Here is a 22218-nt window from a genome sequence, read left to right on the forward strand (position 1 = left end):
TAAGCGCTTTGTGACCCTGGTCTCGAAAAGCGCTATACAAATAAAAATGACTTACTTACTAACTATTAATATGTAAAAAAAATTAAAAAAAATCTAATAAGATGAATAATTCAATCACTTCTGTTCCTAAAAAAAAAAAAGGAAAAAAGATTTGCAAGAAAAAAAAGTTGAGAAATTGTTGAATCATGATGTCATTTTATAATGAATAAAGATTATAGAAATTAAACTTTAATTATTCAAAAGAAAAAAATATTCTATGCTTACAAAAAATACCAAAAAGAAATCTGATCACGGATCTAATTCCATAAGAAGCTTGTTTCTCTTTTTTTTTTATAAACAAACAAACAAAAAAAAGGCTATTTTAAAGAATATATATGAATAAATTAATTTTAAAAATGTTCATCTATGAGAAATAAACTAAACATAGTTTTATTTGAACATTTTCAAACGTTAAAATAAATAATAGCATCAAATTTGTTATTTTGAAGAATGATTTCACAGTATTATTGTTATTATCATTATCATTATTAATTATACTCAACATAGTCTGAATTTTCTCAGGTAATTGTGGGATTCAAATAAAAGATAAAAGACGAATTAAAAATTACTGAAATTGTCAAATTCATGCCTTAATTGTTGGATTCAAATGTTTGATTTTTTGGTTTTGAATCATAAGATTGAAGGTGAATTATCAAAGTTTCCGTTCTGAAAATATGTGATGAAGATTTATATAGTTTTCGTGCAAATAAATCGGAATTTTTCAGACAGAAGTTTGTTTTTTGAGATTTAAAAAGCCAAAAAAGTATTCAATATAAAGTTATTGACTTATTGGGAAAAATGTGATGCGATTATGTAATTGCGAGTTTTATCAGAAACACTAAGGTAAAATGTTTTGGTTTTATTATTTTGATCAAAAATCATAATTCTGAGGATAAAAGTCATCATTTTGTGAATAAAAATCATTCTTATCAGATTGAAATTAAAAATACAGTAAGAGTCAAACATCATAATAAAGTGAAAAAGAGCGAAAATCATGACATAAAAGTAAAAAATGGTTCACAGTAATAATAATTAGAAAAAATAATAATAATTAAATGGTTAAAATCTTCACATAAATGTCTTAATTATAAGTAAATAGGGGTTAAAACATTATAAAAAGGCTTGAGTTAGGGATCAGATATACTACGTTTAGAGGTGATATAAAGATGTATTGGTCAGAGACGAAGATTTATCAATTTTTCACTAATAAATCTTCCTTTGATGACGAGATAAAAGGAGCAAATTGAGAAAATAACAACAAACGAGATCAACTCTTAAAACAATATCAACAATATGATCCTACACTCGACAATAAAGGTCACGTTCTTGAGATAACAAACCAAAAACCTGCTTCGAAAGTCAAAATAATTCAGCAGAAATTGACTCGGAAGGAAAGAAAATCTAATTCCGAGACGATTTCGCTAAAAACTCCCCAAGAGTTCGCTTTCCAATTAAAAGCATGAGTCGGCGCTTTCCAAAAGCATCCCTGCACGTTGTCAGATAAGACACTTCCAAATATTGCTCCAGATGATATCTACCACGAGTGACGCAGAGGACGAACACACACACACACACACACACACACACACACACACACACACACATTACCACCAGCTTCTGTCCTGCTTCATTACGACTCGGAGGATGAATCCCACCAGGACTGACTCACATCGAGCTTAATGGCTTCATTAAAGTTGCTTAACATGTTGGCCGCAGAAATAGAAACACACTTCGTCGCCAGAGACACACAATCATCACACGAGTCTGCAGAGATGACCTTTTTCCAAGTGGCTGCTTATGAGACTCAATCGACTGCAGTGATGCTCATTTCCTCTGCAGTATCACGAGTCAGTGGATTAAAAATAAACAGACAAGAAAAATATGATTACAAATAATAACCAAAATGTAATAGTTTTATTTATTTATTTATTTACATTGTCATGTTTTCAGGTAGTTTAATTACATTATTGTACTAAATGATCCTATTTAATAATGGTCATTTTAGTTTATTATCGTTGGGGTTTTTTGCTATTTTTTAGATTAAAATTCTACTGAACAGTTTTTGTTTGTTTCTCATTCGCTTTTTTGTGTATTTTATAACACGATTTTAATTATTATTATCTATTAAAGTAAAGGTGTTAAAAAATATCATTACAGCAATACATTGAGATACTTTGACCGAGGATAAAATATTGATATTAAATGTTTTTTAAAGTATACTTTATAAAGTATAGATATTTTTTTAATATCGCAATATTTTAGGAAACTGCTGTATCATGTTGTGTAGTTGTTGTCAATGCTCGCGCTCCATACTGTACTACTACTGATTTATTTTATCAGATACTTTAGTGTTTAATGAATTATAATTCAAGACAAAAATAAAATAAAAAAACCTTTGTCCTTTATTTATATATTTATTATATTTATATTATTTCTACATTTTGTTGTCGCTATCTATTGTGTGTCTTTTCCTACTCTACTTCCTAGTATACCCTACTTTTTTTGGGGGGGGGGGTTAAAACATTTTTTTTAAATTGTTTCTAAAGGAAAAATGTTTCTGCTAACAAAAAAAATGGATTTATATATATATATATATATATATATATATATATATATATAATATCAATATATTTTTTTAGACGAAAGAAATACTCAAGAAAGGGCTGAGCAGAAAAAAAACTCCAAATTGATTCAGAAAAAGAGTTTGAAAACCATCCATCTGCGGTGTCAGCTTGGAATTATTATGATTATTTTAAAGTGTGATTACACAGGCGGTTACCATGGCGACCGTACCGACACTCAAGTTAAACATGACCAGCATTTTTGAATTCCTCTGGTGAGACTCGGGAACACAGCGAGTCATTACCTGCTCGTTCAGCCACGTGTGTGTCTGTGTGTGTGTGTGTGTGTGTGTGTGTGTGTGTGTGTGTGTGTGTGTGTGTGTTTGTTTGTGTGTGTGTTTGTGTGTGTGTGTGTGTGTGTGGGGGGGTGTGTTGGTGTGTGTGTGTGTGTGTGCGTGTGTTTGTGTGCGTGTGTTTGTATGTGTGTGTTTGTGTGTGTGTGTGTGTTTGTGTGTGTGTGTGTTTGTGTGTGTGTTTGTGTGTGTGTTTGTGTTTGTGTGTGTGTGTGTGTTTGTGTGTGTGTTTGTGTGTGTGTTTGTGTGTGTGTGTTTGTGTGTGTGTGTTTGTGTGTGTGTGTGTGTTTGTGTGTGTGTGTTTGTTTGTGTGTGTGTGTGTGTGTGGGGGGGTGTGTTGGTGTGTGTGTGTGTGCGTGTGTTTGTGTGCGTGTGTTTGTATGTGTGTGTTTGTGTGTGTGTTTGTGTGTGTTTGTGTGTGTGTTTGTGTGTGTTTGTGTGTGTGTGTGTTTGTGTTTGTGTGTGTGTGTGTGTGTGTTTGTGTGTGTTTGTGTGTGTTTGTGTGTGTGTTTGTGTGTGTTTGTGTGTGTTTGTGTGTGTGTGTTTGTATGTGTGTGTTTGTGTGTGTCTGTGTGTGTGTGTGTGTGCGATAAGTTGTGTTTACAGCGGCGGTGATGATGGAGTGGATCCTTATCATTATAACGACGTCAAGATGACGCCTCTGATAAAGAAAGCATCGAGGCTCCGCCTACCTTGCTGTGCTGGACGGGTCTGTGTGCGCAGTGGGCGTGAGCGTGCTCCAGGGCGCCACCATCGGCTGCAGTACACACATCTGTTGGGAAGACACAGGGTTTTTGTTTTTTTTCCGCTGATCACCAGAGACAACGGCGTCTATTTAAAGTCCTGATCCATCACGGGAGCCAGACGTGGAGACAACAATGGCGGAGACACAATGGTTGTTGGGGAAGAAAACACTTGGCAGCTCCGATTAAAAGCTTCTTATTGTCCTCAAGCAGCAAAATATTCAACGTCTGTCGCGGTGAACGATGGATCCAGAGATAGAATCAAACCATGCTGAGAACTACTGGCTCTACTCCATGTGTCCGCTGGACGATGCAGCTCAAACATACTTTAGTTTTAGCCAAATATTTATTTACTTATTACTATTATTATTTATTTTTTTTATGGTGGTTAAACACCTTTTTAATCTGTTCATCCTTTCTGAAAGAAAAATGTTTTAATGCCACAAAACAGGATAAAAATATTAAAAACAAATAACCCAATTTATTTAAACTTATTTTAGGCTTTTTTCAATCCTAGTCATGGATATCTCAGTTTTGTGTAGTTTTAGTCAAAGAAGATTTTAGTAAAATAAAATAAGGATTGGTTTATATAGTAGAATATTGGTTACATATTTATATACTTTAATTATATATTACCATACTTACCGATAAACACAGACAAAAGTATTTTCAATAATATTTAAAGCAGCAGAATGTAAGGCGTTAGCGATGCTACAGAAAAGAAGCTAACGACTCACATGACTTTTACAAAAACCCAATAAAATAATAATAACTTTGATGACTCAAGAATGCTTTTTACCTCTTGCAAAAAACATTACTTAGATTTACTGTATAGTATAAACACTAACAAAAGTATTTTCAATTATATTAAAATCAGCAAAATTTAAGCCGTTACCGATGCTAAAGAAAAGAAGCTAATGACTCACATGACCTTCACAAAAACACATTAAAATAACAATACATTTGATGACTTCAAGAATTGTTTTTACCTTTTGCAAAAATAGGTATAAAGTATAAACAGTAACAAGGTAAACACTTACAAAAGTATTTTAATTTTTTTTTTTAAAAGCAAAATTTAAGTAGTTAGCTATGCTAAAGAAAAAAAAGCTAACAAGTCACATGACTTTATAAAAACACATATTGCTTATTTCAAAAACTATTACTTGTATTCATCATAGTATTATAGTATTTTAAATTCTATTTTTAGCAACATTATATTAGCAGTTGCTGATAAAACACTAAAACCATCACAAAAAACTATTAATTGGATCTATAAAAGTCCAACAGTACAGACAATAAAAATAGTTTCAATCCATTTCTATGTAGTTTTAGTGAAAGAAAATTGTATTTTAGTTACATTTGTTTAAAGCAAATCCAATTGAATAGTGAAAACAAAACCCAAGATAATAAAAGATTGTTGACACCGACAGTGTGTTTCTGTGGATTCTCATTATTTCAAGGTTCTGAGGACGAACAGTTGGCACATGAAAGACTGACGCCCGGGAGGAAGGCCAGCGTCACCGTCATCATCATCATCATCATCATCATCATCCGTTCACTAACCAACACTCAACACTCCGATTAAAATGACATTAAAGTGAGATTCAGACCATCGGACGCCAAACTGCCTTGGATCACACGCCCTCTAGAGGCGGAGCAGCAGACTGCAGCACTTACAGTAATTAGAGCCCTCCAGTCGTTCATCCTTCTGTCGTTCATTACCGCCGGCGCCGGTGAGAAACGAGTCTAATGACTCGCCGGCATCACGGCTGACATGTCAAATTTACTCATAATTATTTCTTAAATGAAGAGCAGAAGAAGACATGGCGGTATCTTCTGGTGGTCGATCGATCACGCCACAGCCCAGTCACGGTGACGTGTCACTTCCTGAAGACTGAACGCTCCTTCATCTCGCCTCGCAATTATATTTTCATCAGTTTCATTTACGGATATTATCTCGAGATGATTTAGGGATTTTGAAACACAGGTTTATGTTGTTGCTCGGAGTACTTAGTATAGAAGAAGACGGGAGCGTCATACTAGCATTGGTGGCTAACAGCTATGTTGAAGTAGAAATAATAGTATCAAAACTGATTATTAGCAATATCAGAGGTAGTCATTTATATAGTAGTATATTACTATAAATAGTAACAGTAGTAGTAGTACTAGCAGCCGTAGCAGTAGTAGTAAGTAAGTAAGTTTATGTACAGCGCCTTTCAAAGTCAAGCGTCATAAGGTGCTCAGTAGTAGCAGCAGTAGTACTAGTAGTTGTAGCAGTAGAAGTAGCAGTCGTAGCAGTAGTACTAGTAGCAGTAGTACTAGTAGCAGTAGTAGTAGTAGTAGTAGTAGAAGCAGAAGTAGTAGTAGTAGTAGTAGCAGTAGTACTAGTAGCAGTAGTTGTAGCAGTAGAAGTAGCAGTCGTAGTAGCAGTAGTAGAAGTAGCAGTTGTACTAGTATTAGTCGTAGCAGCAGCAGAAGTAAGTGTAGCAGTAGTACTAGTAGCAGTAGTAGTAGTAGTAGTAGTAGAAGCAGAAGTAGTAGTAGTAGTTGGACTAGTAGCAGTAGTTGTAGCAGTAGAAGTAGCAGTCGTAGTAGTAGTAGTAGTAGCAGCAGTTGTACTAGTATTAGTCGTAGCAGTAGCAGAAGTAAGTGTAGTAGTAGTAGTTGTAGTAGTAGTAGTAGTAGAAATAGCAGCAGTAGTAGCAGTAGTATTAGTAGCATGTTAGTAGCAGTATTAGTAGTCGTAGCAGTGCAGGAGTAGTAGTGTTAGAACTTGTACGAGTAGCAGTAGTACTTGTAGCAGTAGTAGTAGTAGCAGTAGTCGTAGTAGTAGCAGTAGTAGAAGCAGTATTATTAGCAGTAATAGTAGCAGTAGTACTAGTAGCAGTAGCAGTACCAGTAGCAGAAGTAGTAGTAGTAGCAGAAGTAGTCGTACGATGTTGCAGCAGAAAGACACTGATTTTAAACAATAAAAACAATTTAAAGAATCTTAGAAAGTATCTTTCTAGAAAGTTACTGCAATACTTAATTTAACTAATGTTACTAATTTAACTCTGAACTACTGACCAGAGACTCACCAGTCGATCAACGAAGCTTCTCTTGCTGGAGACTCTTTACTCTGTGAAACTTTTACACGGAAATGTTGATTCTAAGATAAAATAAAGTGACGTTAATCTGTCGACCACTTCCTTTATTCAAAGGCGTGTGAAAGCCACGCCTGTGAGGAACCATCTGTCCTTTGCTAACATGACACGTGTAACATACGTGTAACATACGTGTAACGACCAGTAAGACCGGTTACCTGAGGAGGACTTGGCTCTGTGCTGCTTGAGCGGCGCCGCAGGAGGTCTGGACGTCGGGTCGTGAGGCGCTCGTCCTTCTCGCCTCACCCTCATGTCCAGGGTCTGCTCGGAGAACAGCGACTGGATCAGGTCGAGGTCCAGGCTGGACACGGGGCGACCGTTCAGGACCAGGATCTCGTCTCCCGGACGCAGACCTGCAGAGGAACAACGATGGGGTTAAGATACGGGGTCGTCGTTAGACGTGGATCGGTTTTAGACCTTGTTTGACGGCGAGACCGCCGGGGAGGACCTCGCTGACCAGGATCTGGCTGTTGTTCTGAGCGTTGGTTTGACCCGACACGGCAAATCCTGACCAAAACAAAGGGGTTAGAGTTGTAGGACTGGAGGAGGATCTGAACCAGGACTCACCGAAGTCTTTGCTGGAGCTCGGCCTGAACATGTGCAACGCAAACGTGTGCAGAGCGACCACTTCGAACCGATCACTGGCCTGAAAATCCAGAATAAAATCAGAAACATAGAACTTTTTTTTAAGATTCATGGTCCTCACCAGGTCGCTCAGGAGCTCCCCCGAAGCCACGCGCCGGACCTCCGGCCCGGGAAGCCGGAGCCGGTGCTGCTCCGGGTCCAGATGCTTCACCTGTTCACGGACAAGACGACTTAAAACTCGTTTTTTATAGTAAAATTTTTTAACAAAAAACATCTTTAAATGATGGGTTTCAGGGCAATCGTGAGGTAGACCACGGACCTTGCAGGCCACGGAGAGAAGGTGGGCCGCCGTCTGCTCGCCTCGGACCGGGACCTGGACCGTGAGTCCGTCCGGCATGTGGACGCACGTCATGGTGCTGCTGACGCCGTCCCACGCACCGCCTTCAGGGGGCGACATGGAGTAGATGTTGCCAAGCACCTCCATTCTCTGGAGACGGAGAGAGAGGTTGAGAAAGTGTGGACTGAGGAGGGAGAACAGTGACTCCAAACTAAATATTAATAATACGTGACGTAAAAAGTTACTAACAAACAAATAAAGTGGGGGTTTAAAGTGTCTTTTTAGTACAGAAATTGTGCGAAAGACCGAAAAATAACTTGAAAAATCGGTCTGAAAAAAACAACAAATATTTTTTCTAGTGGAAATTCCAAGTGTATCCATTCTCCAATAATAACTTCAATAAATAGGATTTAAAAAATGGCAAAAAAAGGAAAAAAATTATCTGAGATAACAGAAGTATACTCCATAATAATTAACCCAAAAAATATTAATAAGAGACCAAGATCTGGATTAATTACTACAAAAAAAGAGAGTTTATAGTGTCAGGAAATGAATATTACTACAAAGATTGTACTAAAGGCCGAAAAATAATTTAAAAAAAAAAAATTACCAAACAATATATTTTTCTTGTGGGAATTTGAATTGTATTCTTCATTTACAATACATTTTACACCAATAAATGTGTTTGTGAAAAACATAATTTAAGATTATATTTGAAGATATATATGCTTTAAGGTTGTGTATAACATCCAATTGCAATACTACAACTTTTTGCAGCAACCATAAAACAGTGTTTAATGAAAAACAACTACACATGGATATTCATTTTAATAAAGATATGAAGATATTAAATTCGCTGCAGGAATATAAAGCATGTCCATACTTGAGAAAAAAATATTACTCCGATAAACAGTATGTAAAATTGCCCAAATAACAGAAAAATACTTGAAAAAATATTAAATAAATTCTCGTGGGAATTTGAAGTATCTCTAAATAGGGTTAAAAAATTGCCAGAAAAACAGTAAAAGTAAATAAATAAAAAAGATCAGATTAACGGAAAAATACTTAAAAATATTAAATTACTTGGAACAGAAAGAATTAGAACAAATTAAACAATAGTAATAATATTCTCACAGGGATTTTGAAGTATCTCTAATACAAAGGATTTAATAAATTGCAGGGGGGAAGAAAAATCAACCCAAATGACATGAAACGCAACAAATTATGTATAAAAACATAGGATACATTACTACATCACAGAAATAATTACCACAATTTATTTATTTATTCAATTTGAGGTCAACAAATAAGCAGTTATTCCAATTAAAAAGTATTTTACAATGTGAAAAATAAGTATTAATAAAACTTTAACTGCATGAATTTTAATTTTCTTGTCGTAAAAGCGGGTCTCAGTAGCAAAAACTTGAGAAAAACATGTTGTACTTAATGGGGTTTGTTATAGTGCGATCTACAGTGAAAATATGACTGGTCCCATTAGCGGGCGCAGCCGATATCAGGGTTGTGGGTTCGAAAGCCACTCGACACTGCGGGTTTTAGTTTCTACTGGAGACGGCGAGTCTCTGGAGGAGAAAGCGGGCCCAGCGTTGTGGTGGGTCTCAGGGACACCATAATTGTCAGACTTTTACATCTAGAGGAAAAACAAACACGAATGCACCCCCAAAACCTCAGGGGCCGAAGTGGTTTCGTGAATCAGCGTTTTTTTTTTTTTTTTTTGGAGACAAACTCGGGACCCTGTAGGATAAGCGACTGCCTCGGTCCGGCCACGTCGTCTCAGAGTGCTGTGTCGGCTTTCAGCAGCCGCGCCCGTGAGCATCAGGCCGAGAGGAAAAAAAAAAAGACCTTTCCCCTGCCAGAGGAAAAAAGCCCGAGGGACGCTCTCGGCTCTCCAACCACTTACCGCCGAACACACACTCCTGGACGAACGCAGGCAAACATTACCTTCCGAATAAACATCCCCGGAATCATCCATTACCCACCTGACGTACCTCACAAACTTGGTGACGCCGGCTCAACATTAGGGGGGGGGTCACGCTAAACCGGAGTCCAACGTCGCCGTGGCAACTAATTGACCAACGACCATCGACCGGAAAAACAACGGTTTCCTCCGCTGACCTTTCGAGTGCGACTTTGAACCCATTTATGGTCGGCAACGGGGTTCCGACGGTTGCCGGGTCAACCCCCTCACACGAACGCAAGACTGTGGTTTAAAGGCAAGAGCCACACAGGAATGTTCTTGTGTTTTCCTTTTTTTAGAGACACTTCAGTCTTTCCTCCGCCGGCCTGGAAAAAACTTGCCTCCGCCACCGTTCAGACGGAATAACGGACGCTCGGCGGTCGCCCCGAAAATGTCCGTTCCGCTTAGCAACTGACAGACACAAATATTAGAAAACAGAGCCTCCGTAGATAGTCCAGTCTAATTTCCAAACCAATTTTCCTCCATTACGCTTATTTTAGGAGCATTACGCAGAGTTTTCTTTAACCACCGCCCCAAAAATGTCCAACCCGTAGAAGGCCAATGTGTGTTTGAAAAGTAAAAAACGTTAAGACATAAGTAATAACCCAGAAAATTGTATATAATGAAAGGAAAAGCCACTTAAAATGTTGTTTTTCGCCCAGAAAAGAGAGGTTAGCTTAGTGCTAGCACGGATAAATCGTTTCGGTTTATCCAGTTTGTTGGGTTTTTTTTCTTTGGACTTTTCAAATATGGTGAGATGATCCTGCATATTGAAGAATAAAAGTTTTCTTGTCATAATATATAGATTTTCTGGGAGGCGAAGATGATTTTTGTTACTTAAAATGTTGTTTTTCGCCCAGAAAAGAGAGGTTAGCTAAGGGCTAGCATGGATTAATCTCTTGGGTTTATAGTGTTTTGTTGTTTTTTTTTTCTTTGGACTATTCAAATATGGTGAGATGATCCTGAATATTGAAGAATAAAAGCTTTCTTGTTATAATATATATATTTTCTGGGAGGCGAAGAAGATTTTTGTTACTTAAAATGTTGTTTTTCGCCCATAAAAGAGTGCTAGCATGGATAAATCTCTTGGGTTTATAGCGTTTTGTTGGGTTTTTTTCTTTCGACTTTTCAAATATGGTGAGATGATCCTGCATATTGAAGAATAAAAGCTTTCTCGTCATAATATATATATTTTCTGGGAGGCGTAGATGATTTTTGGTACTTCATTAAAAAAAATTTGCCCATATTTTCTTTATAATCAAATTAAACTCTAAAGTAAAAAAGTTTGAAACTTTTATAACACGCTATCACAGCAAAAGCCACTATTAGGAAGTATTTTATAATATGTATTGGTTTCTAATACGGTTGTCAAACAGAATACTATAAACTATATTTATCTTATATTTTGTTGAAACTGAAAAAACTATATAAAAAAAATAATTTAGTAGCGTTGTGTATTGTCAAGATTCTGGCAATAAATACCTATCAAAATATAGGAATAGGATATTTATTGATACTGTAGTAACAAGGATATATTTGTAGTATTGTCGAGTACTTGACTCTGGTGTTTACAGACCACATGACTCTTGACAAAGTCGTAACTGCTTTCATTTGTTTTGAAACCAAAATGATGTCCAAACATCAGCTTGAAAAGCTGCTGGAGTCGACTGTATCCTCTTGTCCTCAGTCATCGCTGGGATCTATCAAAATTATTTACAAATTATGGCCCCAAACCTAGCGTACCAAACCACGTGTTTAATAGTCAGCAAGTCTCTACATTCACTTATCATGTTCACCACATCATGAACGCTGATAAAAATGCGAGCCTCTTCAACTATGACTCTTCAAGGAGTGGAGTGGAGTGAAAAGATGATGGATTCTATGTTAATCCATCTATCCATCTAGTTTGGACAAAAATAAATACAAAATCTGACTTAAATGAACGAATTTCAAGCGAAAACTGTGGAAAACGTAGACTTCCAAATAGACCCTTACTCGCTCCACAGGATTAGACTGTTTAATAGAGTCATCCCTGGGATTTGTGAATGTAATAATAGGTTGGGATCAAAGTCATCAGGAGAAAAAACGTACATGTCAGCAAAAATCAATACATATTTTCTCTCCTTCGGCCGGACTGGTCTTAATCCTCGCTTCAAAGATGGATCGAAACGCTGCAGATTATTAAACTAGACGAAGGTCAATAAAAGCCTCTTCCTCCTCTTGATGAAACCCTCGAAAACACAAACTTAACACCAATTTTTAATGTATGTTTTTATGTAAAAAAAAACATGTCATCAAATAAAAGAGAAGGGGTTTTATGTAATCGCTGGCCAGGGAGCTCTCTCTGAAGCTTCCTCCCGGAGAGATTATTTTTGGCTCGACGAGCAGGAAAAAAACAACAGGTAAAACTCTGAATTAATAATAGCTGTATTCCATTCAGGTCAGCTGCTTCCAAGCTTCCTCCTTCAAGTTGTATCGCTTCCAATTAATGGTCCGTTTACTACGAGGAGCATTTAAATAAACGTATTATCAGGGAGGGGAAGAAAAAGCCCTTAAGCTGTAAAAGAAATAACAAAGCTAGACTTAAATCCCCAGTGCAGTAAAGATAAAGGTATATTTGAAACGTGTGAAGAGGAAGAATATGGGAAACCAAGGACTGGCTTTAGTGGACTTTCCTCCCTTGAGGAAGTTGAAACTTAAGGTTTTAATAAGATAAATATAAAATTTGGGAGTTCAAAAGAAAAAAGGCCCAAACATTGAGCCTTGGGGGACACCTTCAACTAATTAACTAACTAACCTACTTGCATATTACACTTCAAGAAAACCGTATTACTAATATATTTTTCAACAATTTGAGATTACAAATAAATAATATTGTTTTTCGCTTATTCATCCACGACAAATTCATTAGCTTGATTATTCAACCAATAATAATTAACAGTATTAATACATTTAAATATTTAATTATTTTAAGTACATAATAACATCATTGTATAATTCGAAATTAATCTTTGCATTAAAAGTAATTTAATAATGGATAGAAAAATTGTTGTTTTTTTTGGCACATTCTTTTTGGAAGAAAATATTGACAAATACTAACGGATAAAAGCTTATTTCTACATTAATGTTTTAACATTTTCACCTTTTCAACATATAAAATAATACTTTTAATACAGTAAAATACAATGAATCCATTATATAATACACTGCTATTATTGTTTAATTACTACATGTATTATCATATTTCCTTATTAATAATATAAAAATAATACAAATTAAATTAGAAAAATCTATAATAATCTTGAAATATAATTCCTATTAAATATTTTATAATAATTGTAAATGTTTGTTATTATAATACAGTGATATGCTAATTGCTGATGTAAGCGATTTTATTATAGGTAGTTTAATGAAATAGTGGAAGACAATTTGATATCCTCTGCTACGAAATTGTTTTATCGGACCCTTTTTTTTTTAATCATTATTAATTTGCAGACATTATTAGGGTAATACATCTTGTCATATTAAACTGAATAAATTTAATTAACATGATAAAACCGGAGCTAAAACGTGTTAACAAGGGATTTGGACACACTTTATGGTAGCGGCTAACGCTACATTACAGCTGAAGGCGTCTTTTTATATCGAGTATTAATGAAAATAATGTTTTAATTGGACGACATGCGAGTAAAAGATTGTATCATGAAGTGAATATTTAACAAGCTTACAGTCAAAAATATTCTAAACATGTAAATAATCTCACACTTGCAACCACAACACTTGGTCACCACAACTCGACACCCTCCGTAATGGGAGTGTGAAGTGGCCCCCAGTGTGTGGCCCACTTCGGCACCAGCGCCGAGATAGATGTGTTGAATACGAAGCCAGTGTTTTCTTCAGAGAGAGAAGAAAAAAAAAAGAAAAGCATCTCCGCTTTGATGGATGGCGGCAGCTCGCTCGCACGTCATGTGTCAGAACGGCCGATCAAAGCCGAGACGGACAACAAACGACTTGTTCCCGGCACTTCCAGGACCACAGGAAGGTGGGCCACAGATGGTGGATTTTTTTTTTTTTTTTTTAAACCTGTATCAAAGATCCAGAAAAGCGAGTGACTCACCTCGGCGCTCCTCGGCGGGAGGGCGAGCGTTTGACCTCCGGCGTTGCCCTCGAAGATCTGAAAACGGAGAGACGGGTCAGGTTAGCGCTCAGACAGACGGGCTCCGGTCAGATTGACTCACGATTATTATCACGATATCAAACACACATGTGCTCGAATAAAAAGCGGTTCTGGGTGATGAGAGCCGAGACTATGAAGTGATGAAAGCGTTGAGTAAGCGAGAGCAGAGGTGCACCTACACCATGAAGATGAAAGGGTCAGGAACAGATGAAAACAATCTTTCTGATCCACACTGACATGGTTCAGGATCGGGTGTTTTGTGTTGTCTTGTTTGTGTTGTTGTCGACTAGGACGGAATCTATTCCTGGACTTGCTAATGTTTCGTCGATAATGTTGTTCAGTCCCTTCTATAAATAAGCTAGTTAGCTTGGTTAGCCATTCCAATCTTTTTGACCAAAAAATATTGTGTTACGGTATTTCATCTAAAAGCCTGTGTTGTTGTCAAAGTTAATTATTCACAGTTTTCTTAACTCAAACATTTTCTTCCAGTTTTTGAAATTTTAGAACAAGTCAACGATTTGTAATTTGCGCCAGTCTACTCTTGATAGCATTTTTTTGGTAGGGGTGTTAGAAAATATCGATACTGCAATACCACAATACTGTATAGAAGTCATTGTTTATGTGTAACCATAGTTATTTTTATGGTTGATATTTTTTAAATTAACAATTTAACATTTAAATACTCACACCGTGTTCATTTTTGTGTAGCAATTAAACTACTGGACGCTAGATGGCCCTAATTACATCCTCCGCAGTTAAAGGAACATTGAATTCCAGCGAGATCTCAGCAATGACTGAGGACAAGAGGATACAGTCGACTCCAGCAGCTTTTAAAGCTGATGTTTGGACATATTTTGGTTTCAAAACAAATTAAAACAGTTACGACTGAGTCATGAGGTCTGTAAATCCTGCAACACCACGGTCAAGTACTCGAAAATACTACCAATATATCCTTGTAACTACAGTAAAATATATCGTATCGTTTCCCCTGTATCGCCAGATTCTTGAAATTACACACCCGTTCATTTTGTGAACTTTCTGTTTTTAACCACTTTTTTAACCTTTGCAGGTTGAATTTTAAATATTAGCCATTTTTGTTGTTAGCCACAAAGACAAGAAAGGGGGCAACTATTTTAAGCTCAGTAAAGTTTGTTTTTTTCATGTTTCACACGTTTTTGTTTTTTTTACCGAAAATATTTTTGACTACACATGAGCCATTTTATCTTTTGACATTGATCTGTTAGCTAGTAAAACATTTGTTGATATCATGCTAGTCTGATTGTTACTTTTACATCGTTTATTAGCAAAAAAAAAGGGTTTCCCACGGATACTGACCATTTTGTTACTTTAAATACATAAGACATCAAATATTAAGCATGTTTGTCGTTAGCCGGTGTATTTATTTGTACTTTTTTAGAGTACTACTTTTGATCCATCGAACTACCTACCTTTGCTTGTTAATTTTTAAACCTTATTTTTTGCTTAATTTCGATTATTTTATCCTGCAAGTATAACTTTTTTGGCTGTAAATGTAAAAATAAATATATACAATTTATTTAGCATTAGCTTCTTGTTCGTTTCCATATCTTAGTGTTTGGGTTGATTTGAGTGTAACTGGTGTAAGAGACAGATTTGTCGTCAATACATTTGTTGAATACAATGCAATTATCTACATTTAAACAAATTTGTGCGTCTGATTACTAGCAGGAGACTCACAAAAAACCTACTGAAGCTCAGTTAACGCAGTGAGTTGATGCAGCAAAAGGGTTAGATTAAAGTTAGGTTAAAGTTGGGCAGGAGGTCGACCACACATTAGCAGCTTTTATCAACTCTTGTCAGAGAGAGAGAGAGTCTCTCCTGCGACTCCCAGACACGACTACGTTTCCAAAGTGGCTGTAAACACTCGTGCTTTCACTGTAAACCCCCGGCTAATTTTAGAAAGCTTTACCGAGCTCTCCCACACAAATCCTCAGACCTTTCCTGGCCCATTTCCCACAGTCCACGGTCGGGCCAGAGAGACTTCGCCGCCGCAACAACAGCTGCTCTTAAGACGGATCACAAGCAGGGAAGACGCCGGAGAAGAGAGCATGACTTTGGGCGACGACTGGATTAGTCGACGAGGATGAGTCAGTTGCGGAAAAACAGAGGGTTTAAGGGACGACGAGAGGGAGAAATGAGAGAGAGTTGGATCAATAATGGAAGACGAAAGGGTTCATTAGCGGATAAAGAGTAGAAGCGACTTGTTTTTAGGGTTTGTTAGTGACTCATGAGTCAACGTGGGATGACATCATCCTTGTTTTCGGGCTGGACGGGAGCTGCTACGTTTCACATTTCACCGTCAGGAGTTTTTCCTTTCGTTCAAAATAGAAAGAGCTGCGTGTTTTGAAAACACGTGATAAATAAAAACTTGCATTTTAAGTGTTTGAAGTGGAATTCATGCGTGTAATGGAGAATAATACATTAAAAACAAATCCTAGTATCCCTAGTGTCATGTTTTTATCTTATTATTCTTATTCTTTGTTTTTCTGTGTCTTTATTGATACTTTCGTCTGCTTTAATGAGAAAAGAAAAATCAATAAAAGCTTAAAAGAGAAAAACAATAGTCGGCAAAGTCACCCAAAAAACAAAAGGTTGCGTTTATGAAAAAAGTAGTATTTCTACATATTTATATGATAAACTTGATACATTTTTATGGACTAGACCAGAAATTGTGGCCAGAAAACGAGATCAATGATTGAGAATCACCTTCAAAGTTATTTTGTCTAAATGGGGAATGTGTTTATTTTAAACTCTCCTTGTGTTTTTACTTTTAATAATAACAAAACAATATATTTGTAATGCATTTTCATCAGCAAGATCTCAGAGTTAAATAGTCAAAAACACGATGCAGGAGACAAAACGTACTCAATAGAAAAAAAAAAACAAGGTTTAAAAAAAATCCTATTCGCAATCATATGTCTTTTATAATAATAATGTTATATTACTAATAATTAAGTAGCTGCTAAAGGAACGATTTTTTTTGACCTACTGTTTATATTTTATCTTCAATGTGTTCATTCATTTACATCAATTGCTGACTGTTACATCCATCGTCTTTTGGGCTTCAATGATTTTACTACAGATTTCAAGATTGTAAAGGTATCATTTGTGCATTTATATTTAAAAGTATGGTTGGTCAATAAGCAATTTTTGGCAAAAATTAAGAAGAAAAATCCTACTGAGAAAAGTTTAAAAGTTGCAGGGAAGGGTAATAAAATGTCCTCTAGGGCCACATTGTATACGGATTCTGTTGTTAGGAGCCCAAAATAGAGAATCATAGAGCTAAAATATGATAGAAAACTTTAAAAAACATAGTATACATGTATATATATATGTGAATAGTATGGGAAGAAATATCAACATAAAATAAACCTTACATATTTATAAACCTTTTGTGTGAAAGAAACTGATATATGATGTCAATATTTTGACAAAAAAAATTCAAAAAAGGTACAAAAAAAATTCGGAACCAAAAAATGACTATTTTATACTGTTTTTATTATTGTATTAACTCTAAATAAAATATTCTTAACTGTAGGTGAAAATAAATATCCGTCTAATGTTCTACTCCTTTAGGGCCGAATTAATACAGTCAAATGGCCGCATCTGGCACCCGGGCCGCATTTTGCCAAGGTGTGCTATTTAATCAAAAATATATACAAATGTGTTGTAAAGTATACATTTTTTAGTTATTTTAACAAACAGTTTTCTACAATAAAAACGGACCATAACTTAACATTTTTTGCGTCTTCAACAATTTATTTTTAATTAAATAATCAAAAATAATTCTTGCACAAATCCATCATACATTAAATAAACTATTGATCGATCTCCATCTACCTCTGAAGCGACACATTTTCCAAAAAAATGATTTGTAGCATTGATTAAAACTTACAATAAACTAGCAAAACTTCCCAAAAGAAAGTTTCCACAAGTGACAAAAGCGATGTCGGGGGGAGATCCCCGGAAACTTGTGAACTCATCGTCACCATCCTGGACGTGAAAACAAGAAGGGGATTCTGGGAGAGAATGAAACCGGATGGGAAGACATTTAATATTTAGCATCCTTACAGCAGCCATCTGCTGGTGTCTGCGGGCGGAGGGAAGTGCGGAGAGAATACCTTCCAACACACGCCGTTAATAATTCATGTTCCTGCTGCAACGTCGTCCTTCACATATCAACGCCTCATTAGAGCAGGTGGTCGTGAACGAGGCGCTAAAATACAACCTGGATCTCCTCCGTACTTTATTAAGGGTGTGAAGAAAGACTCAATTATCTTTGATTATCTACAAATACTTTCTTCTTTGGACATTTTGTCTCTCGGATTATGACTTGAGGTGTTGGAAAATATCGATACAGTCAAGATTGTTTATTAATTACAATAGTTATTTTATGGTTAACAGTCAATAATGTATTTTTTTTATTTACAATTGACATGCAGATTTTACCAGCGTTTGTTCATTTTCGTGTTGCAATTGAACTTCTAGACACTAGATGGCAGCAGTCACTACATCCGCCGCAGATAAGGGAACACTGAAATCTAGCGAAACTCCCGTGATGACTGAGGACAAGAGGATACAGTCGTCTTCAGCAGATTTTAAAGCTGATCTTTGGACATATTGTGGTTTAAAAAAATTAAAGCATATCGACTTCGTCAAGAGTCATGTGGTCTGTAAATTCTGCAACACCAGAGTCAAGTACTCGACAATACTACAAATATATCCTTGTTACTACAATGTTGCAATATATCCTATTGTTGGTACTGTATCGTGACACATCGATACAGTATCTTGCAATTCCAAGATACTTTATCGATACAGACTCACACTATATCTATTCGTTTTTTCATTTTTGCCTTGTAAATCATATTTTATTTGTAACCATATTTCTTTTATGGTTTGTAGTTCACTATAGTGTGTGTTTAATAAAAAAAAGTTAAATTTTTTACTTAAAAGTATCCTGAAAATATTTACGCCGCGTTCATTTTTGTGTGGCAATTGAAATTCGGGCCGCTAGATGGCAGCAGTTCTTACATCCTAAGCAGCCAGAGGAACATTGAAATCCTGTGATGACTGAGGACGAGAGGATACGGTCGATTCCAGCAGCTTTTAAAGCTGAGGTTTGGACTTATTTTGGTTTCAAAAAAAATGAAAGCAGTTACGACTTCGTCAAGAGTCATGTGGTCTGTAAATTCTGCAACACCAGAGTCAAGTACTCGACAATACTACACATATATCCTTATTACTACAGTGTTGCAATATATCCTATTGTTGGTACTGTATCATGATACATCTATACAGTATCTTGCAATTCCAAGATACTCGATACAGACTCACACTATATCTATTCGTTTTTGTTTTTTAATTTTTGCCTTGTAAATCATATTTTATTTGTTACCATAGTTATTTTATGATTTGTACTTCATTATAGTGTGTGTTAAATTAAAAATAGTTACATTTTTTACTTACAATTATCCTGAAAATATTTACGCCGCGTTCATTTTTGTGTGGCAATTGAAATTCCGTACGCTAGACGGCAGCAGTTATTACATCCTCAGCAGCCAGAGGAACATTGAAATCCTGTGATGACTGAGGATGAGAGGATACGGTCGATTCTAGCAGCTTTTAAAGCTGATGTTTGGACATATTTTGGTTTCAAAACAAATGAAAGCAGTTACGACTTCGTCAAGAGTCATGTGTCTGTAAATTCTGCAACACTAGAGTCAAGTACTCGACAATACTACAAATATATACTTGTTACTACAGTATCACAATATATTGTATAGTTGTGACCCTGTATCGTGTACACACTCCTAATGGGAACGCCTCAGAAGAACACGAGGATGAAACCTAAAGCACAGCCAGATTAATTTGGAAAGCTATATTGAAATAAATAATATATTTATGATTTATTACATTTCTTAATTCCCAGGATAAGGAATCTCTGCAGTTTCAGCAGATTTGGATCCAAATCAAGTCACACGATGTTAAGTTTCACCTCAATTTATTGCCTTTTTCAAACACGTGTTAAAGAACGAGTGAGTCATTCCGTTACACTCATTAAAAAAAAACCTCTCGTTCATCCTGGTTTCCCATACGTTCCATCTCGGCCCAGACCCAGGTGAAGCCTCCTACAGACATGTTATTAATTCATCTACAAATCTGCCCCCCGGAGGGTCGTCGTTGTGGTCTTGGGTAACAGGAAATCATCATTTGCGGGAGACTTTATAGACCTCTTCTTTTTATGAGCTGAGCGCAAAAGCTAGAGCGGGAGCTGTGGTTTTCATTAACTCGGGGTTCTTTAATAGGAATGTGGATGGGAAACATGGAGATGATGCTGGTAAGAATGACGATCCACCACAATTAGCTTCATACCCCCTGACCCGACCCCCGACCCCCCCGCTGTGGTCAGGTTTAGCGTGGCTAGCTTAACTGCTAACAAGTGTTTTTCTTTCTTGAAGATTGCGGAGAAAAACATTGAATTTAATCGCTTACTTTTTGGTTTATTTTACGTGACATCAGAAAAAAGACAGATCTATATACCTGGGGCCAAAGTGTTTGGCAGGCAAGTTCCCATCTACGTGAAATAGTACTCTGTCTCTGTGTGATTTCAAAGTAGTACTCTGGACTCACATCAAAAAGTAGTCCGGTGTGTGTGACCCCTGAGGAAATGTATTTGTCCACCCCTGGATAAGAGCAATATAATACCAAAGACAATATTTTGGGTTAAATTGTTTTTCAAAGTTATTTTCTTTGTGCTCATGACAACGCCAGGTATTTTAGGTAGTACATTATACAAGAGTTGATCATCACACTCCAGTGGAAATAGGAAGTAAATATTGAGAAGGACTGAAAGTAAAATTAAAGTAGGATCGAATCAGAAATTTGCACAAGATTGACCCGGAGTGTTTCCTGTCTGTGTAGCATGTTAGCCTTTAGCTTCTGCTACAAACAAGCTTAAAATAAAATATTCATTTTTTTGCTCAACAATTCCTCATGTCGAGGCTTCAATACAAGATGGACGTTACAGACGAGCAGTATGGAGGTATTTGGATGTTTTTTTAAGAGTCTTTTTGGACCAGGAAGTCGAAGAAAAGTCGGCGACGGTCATCCGGACATACACTCCACAAAAGGTATCTGATATCTAGCGAGATGCCCGTGATGACTGAGGACAAGAGGATACAGTCAACCGTAGCAGCTTTTAAAGCTGATGTTTGGACATATTGTGGTTTAAAAAAATGAAAGCATATCGACTTCGTCAAGAGTCTTGTGGTCTGTAAATTCTGCAACACCAGAGTCAAGTACTCGACAATACTACAAATATATACTTGTGTTGCAATATATCCTATTGTTGGTACTGTATCGTGACGCATCAATACAGTATCTTGCAATTCCAAGATAATAAGATAATTATCGATACAGACTCACACTATATCTATTCGTTTTTGTTTTTTCATTTTTGCAAGTGTTGCAAGTGTTGTTTGCAAGTGTTTTTTCAAGTTTTTTTTTGGACCAGGAAGTCGAAGAAAAGTCGGCGACCGTCATACGGACATACACTTCAAAAAAGGAAAGGGTTTCTCCTATGTCTTCAGCCATAAAACAAATGGAAATAAAGGTTTTGTGGGGAATTATTTTTGCTTCCACCTACGATGATCTTTCCGATCAACCAATTTGCTAACAAAGGGTCGGTTAGTTTTTATTTATTACAATAGTTATTTTATGCTTAACAGCCAATAATGTATTTTTTTATTTACAATTAACAGCAATTATTTCCAGCGTTTGTTCATTTCCGTATTGCAATTAAACTTCTAGCCACTAGATGGCAATAGCCACTACGTCCACCGCAGATAAGGGAACACTGAAATCTAGCAAGATGCCCGTGATGACTGAGGACAAGAGGATACAGTCAACCTTAGCAGCTTTTAAAGCTGATGTTTGGACATATTGTGGTTTAAAAAAATGAAAGCATATCGACTTCAAGTGTTGCAAGTGTTGTTTGCAAGTGTTTTTTTGGACCAGGAAGTCGAAGAAAAGTCATACGGACATAAACTCCACAAAAGAAAAGGGTTTCTCCGATGTCTTCAGCCGTAAAATAAATGGAAATAACGGTTTTGTGGGGAATTATTTTTGCTTCCACCTACGATGATCTCTCCGATCAACCACTTTGCTAACTAACCTCCGTTAGTGTCGGATTACCTGATTAAGAGGCGTCTTAAAACTGACTTCTATTAACCTTTAAATCGCTCGTGAAAAACATGAGCTCAGG

General features: G+C 36.4%; 1 protein-coding gene across 3 annotated transcripts in view; it reads right to left on the reverse strand.

Annotated features, from left to right (window-relative positions):
* The window catches only part of tiam2a (TIAM Rac1 associated GEF 2a), an 85891-nt gene that overhangs the window by 27197 nt on the left and 36476 nt on the right, over nt 1–22218 (reverse strand). For all 3 annotated transcript variants that reach the window (XR_015709300.1, XM_087780346.1, XM_087780345.1), the window contains exons 9-15: nt 13854–13910; nt 7744–7911; nt 7546–7635; nt 7407–7485; nt 7257–7346; nt 6998–7192; nt 3646–3725 (exon numbers count right to left, since the gene is read on the reverse strand). Coding sequence is in view for 2 of the 3 variants with exons in the window: in XM_087780346.1 (XP_087636472.1) it covers nt 3646–3725; nt 6998–7192; nt 7257–7346; nt 7407–7485; nt 7546–7635; nt 7744–7911; nt 13854–13910 (759 nt within the window). In the remaining variant the exon portion in view is untranslated. The remainder of the gene's footprint in view (nt 1–3645; nt 3726–6997; nt 7193–7256; nt 7347–7406; nt 7486–7545; nt 7636–7743; nt 7912–13853; nt 13911–22218) is intronic.

Source organism: Callionymus lyra, chromosome 18, assembly GCF_982586985.1.
Source record: "Callionymus lyra chromosome 18, fCalLyr1.hap1.1, whole genome shotgun sequence".
NCBI classification, from domain to species: Eukaryota; Metazoa; Chordata; class Actinopteri; order Syngnathiformes; family Callionymidae; genus Callionymus; species Callionymus lyra.